This window comes from Colletotrichum fioriniae (assembly GCF_027942845.1).
Source record: "Colletotrichum fioriniae strain IMI 355084 chromosome Unknown scaffold_2, whole genome shotgun sequence".
Lineage (NCBI taxonomy): Eukaryota > Fungi > Ascomycota > Sordariomycetes > Glomerellales > Glomerellaceae > Colletotrichum > Colletotrichum fioriniae.
This window is the reverse complement of record NW_027076838.1, coordinates 3,703,564-3,719,804: the sequence shown is the minus strand read 5'-3', so window position 1 is coordinate 3,719,804 and position 16,241 is coordinate 3,703,564. Positions and strand designations below refer to the sequence as shown.

The 16,241-nt window shown below is 48.7% G+C and overlaps 4 protein-coding genes across 4 annotated transcripts; all 4 read right to left on the bottom strand.

Annotated features, from left to right (window-relative positions):
* Positions 1-505: 505 nt before the first annotated feature.
* Positions 506-1,220, bottom strand: N0V96_002820 (uncharacterized protein; the record flags this gene model as incomplete). The annotated part of the gene is made up of 2 exons (XM_053187130.2): positions 506-988; positions 1,092-1,220. 2 exons carry the CDS (start codon positions 1,218-1,220, stop codon positions 506-508), a joined length of 612 nt encoding a protein of 203 aa, XP_053054634.2.
* Positions 1,221-2,364: 1,144 nt separating this feature from the next.
* On the bottom strand, positions 2,365-3,115 carry N0V96_002819 (uncharacterized protein; the record flags this gene model as incomplete). The annotated part of the gene is made up of 2 exons (XM_065756634.1): positions 2,365-2,370; positions 2,534-3,115. The coding sequence occupies 2 exons, from the start codon at positions 3,113-3,115 to the stop codon at positions 2,365-2,367; spliced, it is 588 nt and encodes a 195-aa protein (XP_065615003.1).
* A 4,120-nt stretch (positions 3,116-7,235) lies between these two features.
* N0V96_002818 (uncharacterized protein) lies at positions 7,236-8,133 on the bottom strand (the record flags this gene model as incomplete). Its single annotated transcript, XM_065756633.1, has 2 exons — positions 7,236-7,963; positions 8,022-8,133. 2 exons carry the CDS (start codon positions 8,131-8,133, stop codon positions 7,236-7,238), a joined length of 840 nt encoding a protein of 279 aa, XP_065615002.1.
* Positions 8,134-11,696: 3,563 nt separating this feature from the next.
* Positions 11,697-13,073, bottom strand: N0V96_002817 (uncharacterized protein; the record flags this gene model as incomplete). Its single annotated transcript, XM_053187133.2, has 4 exons — positions 11,697-11,917; positions 11,970-12,092; positions 12,169-12,478; positions 12,693-13,073. The coding sequence occupies 4 exons, from the start codon at positions 13,071-13,073 to the stop codon at positions 11,697-11,699; spliced, it is 1,035 nt and encodes a 344-aa protein (XP_053054637.2).
* Between the last annotated feature and the right edge of the window lie 3,168 nt (positions 13,074-16,241).

Here is a 16,241-nt window from a genome sequence, read left to right as displayed (position 1 = left end):
CCCTTCTTGATCATAAAATCTGGAGGGGTTAAACACATCATGATCTTTGCCCCAAATGGCAGGATTGTGATGAACGACGTGGTTCAGGCTAAACAGGCCGGTCTTATTGTTTTTGTTAGTAAGTCTAGGGAGCCATATTTGGGAGTAAGGGGAAAACATACGCCCTTGGGAATTACTTGGCCCTCGATTTCGAAGCCTTCCTTGGCAGTCACCTCTCGCTCCAAGGGCATAGTGAAAACAGAGTTCATCCGGAAGTTTTCATCTAGACATGCCATGACATAGGGAAGCTTTGTTTCAAGGTCCTTGATAGGTACGATGGCCGAGCCAACATCATCAACAGCTGTGTCGACCTCCTCTACCGTTTTGGAATGCACGGCCGGATTTTGTAGAATGTGAGAAAAGAGAAGAGTGAGGGTTCCAGATGTGGTATGAGAGCCAGCAACACTGAGAGATTGTTAGGGGGGGGAGGCAAGAAGGTCATCGGAATAAGGCAACGTCTAACAACTTACATGAATGCAAATGCCTCTGTTTGTATGTCTAGCTCTGTGAGCTTAGAACCCGTATCCGGGTCTACGGAGTTGATCAGACTAGTGATTAGATCTTTCCGAGCAGCACCGGTGTCGGCTATTCGACTCTTGACACACTGCGCGGTCAGGTTCTTGAGACTTTGTCGAGCCGCGAGAAGTCTTTGCAGCCATAAAATCGGAATCCAGGGAGAGACAGATTTAATGAACGGCATAAAATCAGGGATCATGCCCATCAGGCAAGCAAGAAAGATGTGATCATTGATGGGAGGTAACTTCGAAATGTCCTTTTCGATCTGTGAGTCAAATTGACAGCGGAAGGCGAGGTCCCCTAAAACATCGAGAACAAAGAAGGCTATCAGTTCCTTGAGATCGAAAATTTCGCCTGTTTGGGAGTACTCGTCGAGGTTTTTGCGGAATTGAAGCATGTGGACGTCAATGTGCTGCTCCATTTCTTTGATCGACTGTAAAGAGAATGCGTGTGCCATTTGCCGTCGCCGCATCGAGTGTACCTTTGGAAAATGAGTCTGTGATCTCCAATACCTTGCGAAATTTCCAACGACTCACCTCGTCATCTCGAGTTCCAAACAAATTAGGATTGAAAGAGGTGAAGCCGTCATAGAAGGCTGTCTTGGCCAAGGTTCGGCCGGCCTTGTAGATCCTGGGTACGGCACTCCCTTGTCTGAAAGAAAGCATGTTGGGGCCAATGCGGACTACATCTCCGTACTTCTCGTGTAATACGATGAGAGTCTCGGGTAGATGCAAGTTCCATAGCTCCCGGAGTCTCCAGAGGTTAGTAAGTGACGCGAGAAAAGGGCCAGGAAATTTGGCCAAAGGATGTATTTTACGGTAATAAAATGTATAGAGACCGATGAGAACAGCCAAAGAGGCTGCTGTCGACGTGAAAGGGTTCGCGGTTGCGACTGGCAATAACTGTTTGGTGTTCATATTAGCCTCAATTTCTGTACTGGTTTAGGGTCATCGAGTCATTGGATTTACATACCTCTGAGAAGATGCTGAAAGCCTAATATATGCCTGGCTCGTTTGACTTCGGCAGTGCAGAAACTTGCAAGTCCAAGTCCCTTCACATTCAAGTGTGGGCGGCCGAAATTCCGGAAACACACATGGAATTGCTTCATACAGTTCGATGATTCCGTCGGGGCCAATCGGATTGCTCCACTACTAGGTCGAAACGGAATTTCGAAGGTGGACACTAAAACATGGAGAGGGGCCGTTCCGTGTGAGCCAATCAAGTTGATCTCCCTCACGGAATCCCAACTTATAACGGTCATTCTGCTCGCGCATCCAGGATGGCATTCAACCTCGGGTCTATCGAATGGCAATGCCGGCTAATCTCAAAGATCTGGCGTTACCTCTGAGGACCCGGTGTAGTTGCCGCATGCCTAAAAAAAGCAAAGGAGGTAGGGACGCGTAGCATACGTGAAAGGTGGCACCTTGAGCTTGACTCACCTTAGAACCTACACAACTCATGGAATGGCAGGAATCTTCAATTCGACTTATAGTAGTCTGTATTCCCGTTCCTCAAAAGTCAGCAACCCCGGGCATTTGTCTTAAGAAAGCTGAAGGAGCGCCTTCCGTCTAGTAAACTGTGTTGCAAACCTCAAGAAACGATTAGTGCGAAATAGCAAGGTTGGAAGACCAGCCTGCGTGTTGATGCAAGATTCCAATTATTAATATCAAAGTATCAACTGAGATATTTTGTTTTTTTAGAGAAATGACACCCTGAAGGTGATAGCTACATATACCCAGTGAACTACATCAGGTTGACTGGTGGCTAGTCCTTGCAAATACTCCTCTGACCTCGCATCATCACGCTAATTTAGTTCTGTCTGGATGTACTCAAAGTCCTACAAAGCATTAATTTTAGTCTCGCTGCGTTATGGAGGTTTGAGAGAGATCAAACGTACCGCAGGATTCAGAGTCGGAAGTCTGGTTCCTGTACTGTAGATCGCAAAATGGGTCCCGACAAAGTTTTGCCAACCCTGGACATATGACTGAAGCCAGCGGTTCTCGACAGTCGCAAGCCAACTTGGCGCTTTACCGCCTGTAGAGTATCCCAGACGGTATCCTACATCCTTGGCCTCGATGAATAGCTTCACTGGGTCACCATTGGCAACATCCTCATCCTCAATGTAGGTCGTGTTGAGTGTTGCGTCCGGGCCCGTTCTGGTGTGCGTGACTATGCATCGCTTACCAGTGACATTCGAGTAAGTAATGGCGACTTCGTTGTGATAGTGAATGCTGAGATAGACACTCGCACCGGCCTCCTGTCTCCACGATACCGGGCTGAATGAGCTAACTTCGGTGCTGAAAGTGGTATTGATGTCGACCTGCTTGCGGAGTAGTGCTGCTGGGGTTTCCCGATCGTTGAGGGTGTAAACGTTGCCTCTGATTCGAAGCTTCCCAGGGCTGGACTCGAAGTCTGTGAAACTTTTGTATGGTGTTCGTGTGTAGTAGTAGGCTTCATCAGTGAGTCCACCCTCAAAATCGTCACGCCATACCTTAGGCCGGTCCAAGTCGTACAGAACGTCGGGCATATACTCCGTAATTGGCTCGTTGTTGTTGAACATGGGCCACCCATCAGAGTCCCATGTAACAGGACACAGGAAGGTTTCGCGACCAAGTTGAGGAAGTCCGGTACTGTTTCTAGGGTTTTGTGGCCGAATCGCTAGAAAAACAGCCCACCAGTTTCCATCGACGTCGTCGACAATATCTGCATGGCCTGTAGCTAGTACAGGCAGAGACATATCTTCGCCATTCCACAACACAGGGTTGTGCGGATTTCCCTCCCAGGGTCCGTCCAATGTCTGGGAGCGATACACATTCGCTTTGTGATTGGCCTCAGTTCCAGAATCGGCAGTGACCATGTAATATGTCCCATTGAGTTTGTACAAGTGGCTTCCCTCAGTCTAAGGAGGCTCAGTTGACGATTAGCTAGGATAGTTCCATAGCATGCTGGTAGTTATGGTGAATGAGACTTACAAGCGGGTATCCAAGTTCTGGAGGTACAGTTGTTGTGTGAAGAACTCGGGAGTTGTTCACAGAGTCGCCAGTCTTGATGTCAATCTCCGTGATCCAGTTTGCAAAGTTACCGTTCTCGACGAATTCCGAGAAGGTGGAAGTCAAATAGACTTTCCCGTCATCGTCAAAGAAGAGGTCTGGATCGAAACCCCACTGGTCAACATAAGTAGGATCACTCCAGCTAGTCTGATCGAAGATATTTGGGGTTGTGACGTAGAATGATCGGGGAACCCGTGTAACCTAAACAAAAAGCCCATCAGTAAGTAAACAAAAGTATTCTCACACACTAAGGTACCCTAAACAACCTTACATTGTCAGGAGGGCTGATCACATCGAACACTGTGTCAATCAGGTAAAAGAGACCGTCGTGGTGTCTCAGCGTTGGCGCAAAGATACCTCCACTCGGGGCGGTACCCCGCATGTTCAACTGGGAGGGCCGAGATAGTGCATGACCAATGTTTTCCCACTTCACGCTGTATTCATTGAGTGAGCACTGGCTATCATGATGCTACGCAAGATTGCTTGGAAAGAAGTAGACTTACAGGTCGGTCGAGTGGTAGATGGGGACGCCGGGAAAGAATTCGAACGTGCTAGTTGCAAGGAAGAAGTCTTGACCAACTCTAATGATCGTCGGGTCCGGATTGAACCCCGGAATAATGGGGTTCACAAGTCCTTGCGCGAATGCTATCCAGGAGGTCAGCCTTGAGCAAGTGCTTTAGTCGATGCTGATTACATGGTGAACTCACTCGGAAGCAATGCAACGACTGAGGCCAGTCGCATGAAAATAGTGGACTTCATATCGGGTGTCTCAGTGTCATTCGACCCAAATGCAACACAACTATGGTACTACCCAACCATCTACCAGATGTCACGGACTAATCTTGCCATTGTATGGATGCTTTATATCGCTCGATTGAATCCGGGGTAAATGACGTTGGTTCTGCACCCCTCACGGGTAAATGCCTGGCTCAATTGACCCTGGGCGGGATACCGGTGGGTAGCAGGTTACATTGCATATAAGCTAAAAGTGGACGAACCTGGCTAAAGTGGCTCCATTCGGTTTTCGCGATGATGCTAGCCGAGGTGACAGAAGAGCCATGCTATACAATCCTCAATTTCAGGGTTTCCGTTCCCAGGCTTGTCATGGGTATCATCGTGCCGTGAGTCGGCGGCGGCTGAAGATTCATCAAATCTCTTCAATCACCATGATCAGCTCTCCAGAGCCTCGGGTGGTGCGTCCAACTTGAGATTTGGCCCAGACAACGCGTAGGTTAGTCAATACTAGAATTTCTATTCCCCCGGCGATACCTTAAGTAAAAGAGGTCGAATGAATAGGTGAACTGACGCAAGTGTCCTTATGATCAAGTGTTCAATGTGCTTTCCCGATTTTCCGAGCCTAAGAGTTCAAGCATCTTCTTACACGACGGGGACAATTTCATTATTCCAGCGGTAACACGATGTGGGTGCAAGCTAAACTCGATGCTGATACTACCATGGAATCATTCTTCCATTGTTTGAAGTCTAAGTGCTATTTTTGAGCTTGAAGAATTTGAACTAAATCCAATTTACTTTCAGAACTAAGGTACTTGGGTTTGATCAACTCTCTGCAGACATACAGCCTCAACTCCCAATTTCGTTGTTTCAGAAGGTGAACAAAGACCTTTTCATGATCTTTCTTGTTACCATCCCAATATCACATCATTCATCATCAAGATGACCGGCTTGAAAACGTAGATGAGACTGTTGTCAAAATCTTAAAAAAGAGTATGGAATCCTCCACAGTGACATACGCAACAGAGCCCCTACTCACAGCTCGCATATTATTTCTACGACAAAAGCATCCCATACACAGCCGATTCACCGCAGCCCTCCCAGACCCAAATCAACTCTACTCGAAGAACCTTTGCAGAGTATCTTGCGCCCATTGTTCGATATGTGTGATCAGCCGTCCGTTGCATTCTATTGTACGCAATGCGGTAGGCCATACGCCTCAGTCTTCCTTCCCGGCAAGTTTGAGCGCTGTCAAAACCCCGAACCTTGCAAAAAGATTATTGAGCTCGATGGAGGCAGCGTTATTCGCGGCGTCTGCGAAGGCTGCACTCGCCATCTTGTTGTTATTCGCGCGCTCGCTTTGGTTGAGTCTGAGCGCTTGAGAACTCAACGTAAATGAGTGGGTTGAAAAGCGTACCGATTCAGACCTAGGTTATTACGTGAAAGGATGGAATCACTCCAGTCCTAGAGAGTTAGACACGGATCTTCGAGATCGAAGAATACATCTTTAGTTAACGGGCCACAGGTGGCCTGTTTCCATTTTTTGGCCTTAACAGAAGTCCAGTCTTCCAGATTGATATTCATGCCACCACTTCGTTGCATATATGAATCGAGAAACTCCTTCGCATGTACCTGCTCTCCTTCATCCTACTGCATCTGAGACGCAGCGGATTGAGCAGAAGGCTGACATGCTGCAAGTACACCTGAAACTGTAGTCAATAGCCGCTTATACTCCCCTTTCGGACCACCGAATATTTCCCGGGCTCTCTTATTTGGCCCCTTGCGTCCCTCGTCTGACCTGTGCTGCCCATATCACTAGCATCCGGTTCAACTCCCTATGTGCAGCCTCTTCAGAGTCATGGAACCAAGTCATTGTCAACGGTGGCCCAAATGAACTTCCGTAGTCCCGCAAGACAAAGTATTGGAAGATCATGGTGTTATCTGTCTCATAGTCGATTTCATAATCGTGACCTCCCCAGATAGTCTTGCAGTTCTCCTCAACGCGTTGTTGCATGCTGCTGGTCATGTTGGCTAATACGTAAGATTAACTCAGTACTGGAGTCTCGGTTTTCGGGAGGAATCATCAGTTTCAGACTCATACAACTTCGAAATACTGATTAAGTCTCGGTAGAGAACTTCACTCACACAATGTATTCGCGCGGAGAATCCGTGAGACTGAATTGCCGATCAGCCTTTTGGAGATGAGATAAGGGGCTACAGCCTACAAAGAGAACTACAGAGTCTTTGGCGGTCAATCGACGATGGTCAGCTGTGCGGACGTGGCTGAGGGGGAATTGATGGAAACTGAGAAGAGCATCAAACATTAAGAGGAAGATCGATCCTGAGATAGCGAGATAACTATTGGTCAGAGAATGAGGGGTAATCAGCATCGATCATGTCATATTAGACTGTGCCCTAGGTTTCTTTTTGAGACATCCTTTCAATTTGGTTGAGTCAAAATCTGGGGAGCTGCGGGAGGCCATAAGGCATATTTATCAGCTAACTGAAGGTATGCGCACACAAACTTCCTGCACCCATCAATGGCTGAGTCATTGTTGTGAGCCGAGAGCGTCTGAATGGTAATCTCATAATTGTTTAATCAACCGGGTCATACAGCATAATGCTAGGCGACGGAAAATGGGGGAGCAAAGCCGCTGAATCTTAGCTTGGTCTCATCTACCAAGATAGGCCTGGATCTAGACGATGTTTAGCCAGTAGCAAAGCCAGGTGTTGAAGCTGCACGTGGAAAAGACCACGATTTCTCAATGTACGTGATGTTGCAAGAGGAGACAAATCAGTTAAGTGAGACCCAAAGAATTTCCACCAAGAAATACAAAGGCAGCGTTTCAAATCCCTATTTCCTTTGTATCATTTATGCTGTAGGTTTTCGCGTCTCATTTACACAAGTAAATGTTTGTTCACCGCAGTCAAAGGTTCCTTTCCTAGTAATACCTCAATGACGTTTCGGATAGCCAGATCCTCAAAGCCAATTCTTGTTTCAACAGCTCCACCAGCGGTGTGACATGTCAGACTTACATCCCTCATGGAGACCAGACGCTTGTTGATATGCGGCTCGTCGGAGTGTACATCAAGTCCAGCAGCGAAAAGATGCCCTGACTGTAGTGCATCAGCCAATGCCTCCTCGTCCACCAGGTTTCCACGCCCAACGTTGACCAATCGAGATCCCGCTTTCATCTTAGCTAGGCGTGAGGCATCTATTAGAGCCTTGCCGCCTTCTGCGCCTCCAGGGGCCGAGATAACCACACAATCTGCGACAGCGAGCATAGAGTCCAGGTCTGAGTATCTCACAGCTTTGACAGTGGCTTCCTGCTCCACTGGCTTGGGAATAGGATCGACATATGCTATCTTCATGCCAAAGGCGGCGTATGCTTTTTGTGCAATGCGATAGCCGATGTTTCCGAGGCCAATGATGCCGAGTGTATGTCCTGCAGGGTTGTGTGCCGTCTCGCTATTATGCCGGTGTGCATCGAGGAACTGATCTGCGTTACCACTACGTGCTGCTGTATTGGTCCATTGCATGTTGCGGAACACTGAGATGATGTGGTAAAGCGCCATATCTGCTACGGCCTCTGACGATGCTGATGCTCCGTTGCAATACAAGATATCTATTGTTCATGTCAGCAGAACGCCTCGAAGATGTTGGGAACAAGGGCGATTGCGTACCTTGTTGAGCCAAGATATCCACATCTGCCCAGTCATATCCAGCACCTGCGGAGGCGAAAACTTTGACGGAGGGAGGGAGCAGTGAGATAAGCTCTGTGTCCCAACGGCCCATCTCTCCGCCTGAGTTCCAAAAGGGTCGTAGGATCGCTGAGAAATTGCCCCATTGCTGTTCTCTCAGGGCCTTCAAGAAGGGGTCCCTATGCCTCTCTTCTATGGTTGGCCTGATGATTGTAGCGATCTCTTCCAACGCCTTATATCGCTCTGGGTTGTATTGGATTGGGTCTCCTATATGGAGTACGATTGGCCTGACAGCACTAGTCATTCTGTGGTCGTTCTATGGTTCGAAAACCTTCCAAAACTGTTGGGCTGGGAAGAGTGATGGTTAATTTTATAACAGGACTTGTATTGGCGAAGATATATGGTCATTGAAAACTGATTTGCCATAAAGTCCCACGAGACGGGGATCCGAACTCTTTAAGTCTTGGATCGTGTCAAAATGTTTGCCCCTTCATATCCTTCTGCAGAGAAACACGGTATTCGGGCAAAGTTCCCGCAATACTCAGCGATATCGGGGACTTCTCCGAGCACATCATGCCAGCCCTCGCTTGATTTCCTTACGTCCTCTTCCCTGCACTTGCGTGCAGCTCAACTGGTTGAGCTCTGATGACGAAGCGAGGCGTATTGGGAAGCGTGACGTACTAAGACAAAAGCCGACCGCTAGGACCTGCCATGCAAGCTCAAACCCTCAGAATATCCGATTCCCGAGCCGCAACACTAACCAGTGCAGCTGGCTGTATCCTAGCGGCACCAACAGATTGTGCTGTACAGTGTAAGCAGGTAAACAACCCCGCGATCCAGGGTCGACGCCAGCGGGTATGGATATCCGGGGTTGCGGGGGAAGTGGGAATCTGGATGCGTAAGTGCCTAATTACATCAAAGACGAATGCCACTGATCACCAAAATTCGGACATGAATGTAAATTTAGGTGCCATAATGTAATGTTGAGCTTCCGGTGAGGTGACTCTAGTAAACGCATCAAAGGCTCGGAGCCTTGTGAATGACTGTCTTGCAGCAAAATGAGCTCGATGCTCCGAGGCCGGATGTTGTGACAATTGCATTCGTTGCAAAGTAACTTGTGATTAAGGTACCACACAACACACTTGATGCTACCTTCCTTCCAGCATCAACACCCATGTCTCAGAGCAGCCAACGAGATTACATTCCGATGAAGCCCTGTCAATCTATCTTTTCACGGTAGACTAAACCAAGATCATGCGAGAACCGACCGGCTCATAAGCATGTTCCGACCAACCAATCTGCTCGGCTGGCCTGATTTTAGTACACATCTGACTATTATTGCCACTCTTTTCACATGAGATCCACTGCTAGAATAGACTCTCCATGATTCTTTGCGGGGAAAAGAACTAGGTCTGGGCAATGGAAAAGTTGTATCCATAAGTAGGGCGCGGATATCGGCAAGCAGTCCGATGACTTCTCCTCCGCCGGTCTTAAAGAAGTACTTTATATAACAATGGCCGAGCCTCATTCGCTAACGCCTCCATCTCAAGTTCGAACGTATTAAGTTCTCATTTACACAAAACAATGGCCTCGAATGACCTCCGTAAAGACAACACTCTGGGGCTTCATGTCGAAACGCTGGATCATCCAGTTAAACGAAACATAGCCCACGATGTTCCCATCGAGAATAGGGACTTGAAAGAGAGGCGACTTGTGCGGAGAATTGACGTTCGGATGTGAGTGACTCTATGACTTGTCGTACTAAGTCTGCTGTTTCTGACCGACGTTCTAGGATGCCCTTGATGATGCTACTCTATAAGTTTATCCCGACCCTTCATCGCGAAGCTCTCACTGACATGTCTAATGAGAAGTACATGTGCTCAATTATCTGGACCGCAACAATGTAAAGCAACGCGACGTTTGCTAGAAGGAATCACACTAATTGGTATCAGATCGCGACCGCCCGATTGGGAAACTTTGAAAAGGATATCGGTCTGGTCGGAACTCAGTACAATACCATTATCAGTGTCTTTTTCGTTGGGTACATCCTCACCCAGGTTCCCACAAACATGATTCTCAATAAGATGAGACCCAGCATCTTTCTTCCGGTCGTCATGTGCTGTTGGGCTGTTGTCAGTGCCTCCACCGGCGCAGTTCAGAACTACAAGGGAGCTGTAGTTCTTCGATTTCTTCTAGGATTCGTCGAGGCACCATTCTTTCGTGAGTTTCCACTATGTACGTACATGGCGCCGTGGCTAAACAGGCATAAGCTGGCGCCTTATACCTCTTCAGCTCTTGGTACACGAAGAAGGAGCTGGCAGTCCGCATCTCAGTGCTATATGCTGCAGGACAGATGGCAGGTGCCTTCGGTGGCCTTCTGGGTAGCGCAATCATGGGAGGGATGGATGGAAAGCTGGGCCTCGCTGATTGGAGATGGCTTTGTGGGTTCTCTCTTCGAATTGAATGCGCGGGAATATTCTGACTTCTTCTAATCAGTCATCATTGAGGGAACAATCCCAATTCCGGTCGCCATCGTAACGTATCTCACACTTCCAGACTATCCAGCGACTACGAAATGGCTCACCGACGATGAGAGAAAGCTTGCTATCCTTCGAATCACCGAAGAAGCAGTCGAAGAAGATAATCGAGAAGAAGCATCAGCGTTCCAAGGTCTGAAGATGACGTTTACGGACCCAGCACTCTACATGATCTGGCTCATGCAACTTGGATTGAATACTGCTGCCGCTTTTACCAACTTCTTCCCTACCATTGTAGCGACACTCGGCTACAACCAAAGAAATACATTGCTTCTTTCTGCTCCGCCGTACGTCTTCGCTGCCGTATTGGGCATCACAAACTCTTGGCACAGTGACAAGCATCGTGAGCGGTGGCTGCACATCGTGTGGCCGCAGGTCTTTTGCAGCGTCGGCTTCATCATCTCGGCAACTACTCTCAACGTTGCAGCCCGATACACGGCGACATTCATGATGATGAGTGTATATGGCTCATTCGGATGTATCTTGTCATGGGTCTCGACCACACTTCCTCGGCCGGCGACCAAACGAGCTGTATCATACGCTGTCGTAAACGCCGGATCGAATCTGGCTTCCATTTATGCAAGCTACTTCTACCCAAAGTCGCATGGCCCACAGTACTGGCAGGCGAACATCATTAATGTGGCCTTCTCTGGAATGTGCATTCTTCTGGCCACTTCGCTGCACTTCTACCTTCGTTGGCGTAACCGTAAGCTCCGCGTTGCCGGAGACGAGGATCTTCTGAACGAAAGCACACGCTTGGGAGCACGGTCAACGAAGTTGGGTGAAAAATGGCAATGCCACCCTGCGTATCAGTATACCCTGTAGGTGGAGCTCAAAATTCTGGAGTAGCCCCGAGAGTCATTGTGGCATGACCCTTTACACCAACTCAATCATGGAATAGAGCTCAGAGATTCGAGGAAAAGGAAATGTAGTTTAAGGTTGTTGATACTGGGAAATGGACGGGTTCGAGCGTGCTATAACTAGCCCACTGCATATCACTTATCACTTGAGGACTGCATAGTAATTCGAACGTTGTGACGCATCTTCTTTCTTCGAGCTATGAAGAGGTGCCTTTTTATGGCTTGATATTGGCCATTATTCGAGACTTATGGGACGTCCATCAGTACTTGCCAATTGGGATTGGCGAGTCCCACATCGAGACCAATATCTGCCTGTCGCCGTCCCACGGCTCTCTCCCGTGGGAGACTTGGAAGTTATCAACTAACAAGAGATCTCCCTCTTCAAGTACCAGGCTAATTTCCTCCTTATCAATCACACCAATAAGCTTGTCGAGAAGCCTGCGCGGGATCTCAATATCGTCTCCGTAGACACTCGGAAGGTCTAACAGCAAGTCAGTGAGTTTACAACACGTAATCCTTTTACGGGTACTTACAAGTCATTCCGTCGCGGCCCATGTAAGGAGGGTCGAGAGCACCAATGTCTCGAGTAATACCATGGCGTCCGACCAGGCCGTTGAACCAGACTGGCCTGCCGCTCGCGGGCAGTCTGCGGATACCTTACATTGCAGGTCATGTCAAAATTGAACTCCGTGCTCTTCGTGCTACCTTGAGATTATTGCGCGGAAGGCTTACCAGGAATATGCTGCGTCAGCTCAAGACTTCCATCCTCGTTCCACTTGAAATCTGACGTCAACTTGCGAACTTGTTTTTCCACCTTTTGTCTCGTTGTTGCTTCGTCGTCTTCTGGGGTAAGTTCCTGTCCGAAACTGTGCTCACCAGCCCAGTTGAATTGATTGACTTTAGCTTCATTCCCGGGGGCACGAAAGACCATCTTCATTCCCAAGCCACGCTTGCTGATCTCTTCCACAAGCTCAGGGATCGCAGCTTGGACCTTTTCGAATACGTTGGCGCTGCTTGCAATTGGTGTCGCGCCACCTACAGCCTCAGATAAGTCAATATCAACGATCACGAGCATTCAGGTCAACGAGGTCAAGCTGCCTGGCGAACTCGCAACACCGGGATGAAGTCACCTTTAGGGGCTTTCTTCACACAGTAGAAATGAATGTTTGATGGAAATCGAGTGTATCTGGAGTACTGGCGATGGTATGTGAGCTGACACAAACATGTTACCTGAGGCCGAGCCGGAACGCCCTCACCTCATTGTGTTGGTAGAACCGAGTGGTTGGCGATCCTTCGTTGGCCGTCCAGACATTGTCCGCGAGTGGACTTCTCTTGCCGGCCAGTCCAATTTGAACATGAGGATAAGACCCTCTGCCCCTCTCAGCTGCGCCTACGAGTTTCGAGAAAGTCTCGGCTGAAGGGTTTCCGGCACCACGGATTAAGACGGCACCGTGCTTCTCCAACAGGTCTTGTAGTCTTCCAGATTCGCCTAGTGCCCTCAGTGCTGCTGCAGATTCGGCGACGGGAGGTGCAGAGCTGGACGTATCATTCGACTTGACTTGCAGCCCATAGGGCAGAGCATGGCCAAAATAGGTCCTGGCGCCAGGGACTTCGAAGGTTTGGAGTTCGACTGTCATTTTGTTGCTCTCTTCAACTTCCTGTCGTCTTTCCGTATAAGTATGGCACGATGTTGTAGCATACTGAAATGCCTGATGAGGCTCTACACTTATGCTACATCGTTATCACATACCGGATGCATTACGAGCAGTTCGGTCCGTAGTCGGATGTGCGCCGGGTCTTTGTTCAGCCCAGACAACGTTACATGTCGTTGCTGTCCAATAGTTTGTCCAAATCGAATGGCGAATCACCGGAGCAAAGCACGACATCATCGGAATATCCCCGACTCCAACAGCACACTTGTGTCGAGTAAGAGCATGTCGCCAGAAGCGGTTAAGCGTTCGGTATTGCCTCCCAAGCACTAGGACTAATTGAAAAAGTCCTCCGGAGAAGGATTATCAAGTTCTGAGTAACTCAGGCATTTGCCTTCACTTTGCCGTGTCTTCGTTGTTGACCATTGGGGATATTCACACGACATCTTGGCTCCATAATGGCGTGCTTCGCTTCCCGCAGCTGCGAAAATGTAGACGCACGCTCTTAGCTAACATTTTCCAGAATAACGGATACCACCACCGACGCTTGAATGAGCCTCAAACTCATAAGAGTAAAACCTTTGCATTCACTTGCTTCAAGTCTTGGTGTTGCGTCAAACAACCGATTTTCTATTCGATTCCAAGGTCCGCCTTGGCGTGATTATGACCATGACGTCCAGACAAGATAGCATTCAAAGTCAGTAAAAGGTTTTACCCTCCTTTCAGATAAGCTGTTTCTGATAAAATTCATCTAGTTGCGCCTGCTACTCGTTCTCTTAGCGATGGCGGCGATGATTCAGACAAGGATGTCAAGCTTGGCGTTATCGAAATCAACGTCTTGCAAGAGCGGACTATTGGACTCTTCGGAGCTGTCTCCTTGATTGTTAATAAGATCATTGGTGCAGGGTACGTCTCAAGATCCCGCGTCTTGGCAACTTTCCCGTTTTTGACAAACGCAGCATCTTCTCGACCCCCAGTACCATCTTCAAGCTTTCAGGTAGTGTAGGGATGGCAATGATGTGTTGGGTGATCGGGGCAATCATTTCGACGTGCGGTATCTTTGTCATGCTCGAGTTCGGAAGCGCGATCCCCAGATCGGGCGGTATCAAGAACTACCTTGAGCGATCTTTCAGTCCACGGATAATGCAGACTTGCATCTATGTCTTCTACTGCGTCTTCTTGCGTAAGTATCTTTGATCTTCGTTACGCGCATACTACAACTGGGTTTGGGACATCTTTAACACACAACATAGAGGTTTCCGCAAGTAACGCAATCACATTCTCGTCATATATCCTTGTTGCGTCAGGTGCCGATTCGACAACGTGGAAACTCCGTGGAGTTGCGATTGCTGGCGCCGTATTCTCTGTGGGGATCCATACGGTTGCGCCTCGAACAGGAAGAGCGATCCAGGATTTGCTATCCGCTGTGAAGCTGTTTACGCTGCTCTTCATCGTATGTTGCGGTTTCGCAGCTTTATCCGGTCATCTGAGGGTGGAGAGTCCGCACAACTTCACCAATGCTTTCGAGGGTACTTCTAACAGCGGATACAACATCGGGTCCGCTATCCTCAACGTCATTTTCTCCTTCCAAGGCTATGACAATGTCAATGCTGTGAGTTTCATCAGATTCCTGGGCCCGGAGCCAGTTTTCGTGCTTTACTCACCTGATATGCCCAGGTCTTATCTGAAGTCCGTAATCCGCAGAAGACTCTGCGGATCGCGCTTCCTCTCTCCATGAGCGTCATCGCAGTACTCTACCTGCTGGCGAACGTCGCATATGTAAGCTCCATAACTTTCATCGCACTGGCAGCCGCTGGCTGATATGGACAATTAGTTTGCCGCCGTGCCCAAAGAGGCTTTTATTGCGGCAAAGGTTACCGTAGCCGCGACCTTGTTCGAGAACATCTTTGGACCCTCGGCGGGAGCCAAAGCTCTTCCAGCTTTGGTGGCTCTCTCCGCACTGGGACATCTCCTAGGTGTTGCATTTACCATTCGTGAGTTCCGCATCTTCAGTCAGCACTGGGATCTTAACCAACTGACTTCACCAATCAGCTCGCCTGCTACAAGAGCTGGCAAAGGATGGCGTGCTCCCCTTTTCCAACCTCTTCATGGAGAACAGGCCGTTCCGCACCCCTATCTACGCCCTGATTCTACATCTTGGGGTAACTGTTCTCTTCATTTGCGCACCGCCAGCTGGAGACGCCTTCAACTTCGTCGTCAGCTTGTCTAGCTACCCGACTACGGTCTTGTTGACAGCTATCACCATCGGCTTGGTAAAGTTGCGCTTCACCGACCGGGAGAATTTCCAGTCGCCGCTCCGGGCACCCTGGATCCTGATTATGGTCTATCTTGCGGCGAACATCGTGGGTTCCCCCATGGACTTGATTACCGTCAGGGTTGATTGCTGATACTCGATAACCAGTTCTTGATTGTAATGCCGTTTGTAAGACCGCCGAATGGTAAAGGCAGTACTTCGCTGCCATACTGGCTTTCTTCCGTTGTTGCGTTGAGTATCCTGTCTCTTGGCATCATTTACTACGCATTGCGATTTGTGATCGCCCCGAGACTATTTGGTTATAGACACCAAGAAATCCAGCAAGAGCTCAGTGATGGATCCAAGGTAACTAGGTTTCAAAGGATTAAAAGATGAGCAATAGGATGTTACGTCGTCAATTATAGATGAATCTAGTAACAATACTCGAATTATGTTAAACATCATGTTCTCCCGTTCATTGAAGTCGAAGTTGTGCGGTGGACCGTGTTGTGTTGACGATGCGCTGCACTCGAGCGACCGTAGACACTTGAGAAAGGGGTCATGGGGGGCCCCAGCCAACGCCTTGTGGGGTGGTTAGCATGTCGCGATGCAAGCATGCATGTGCTCGTCATTACGGCAATGCAGTGAAGAAATAAATGCAAAATGACAGTTGATCAAGCTTAAATCGAGTGATCCTGACAAAAGGGCTCAACGTGAGGCCATCGTCATAGCTCAGAGTCGGGGACAACGACAACGAACCGCCGCTATCCGCTGCATCATCATTCGATCGTGTGTTGTGACGTCGTGAAACACATCCGCCGGGGTTCACTTGGCGCGGAAGCAAGCGTTGGCGTTGGTTGGTGGAGACTCAGCTTGGAAAATGCGTTGAGTTCATTGATGGA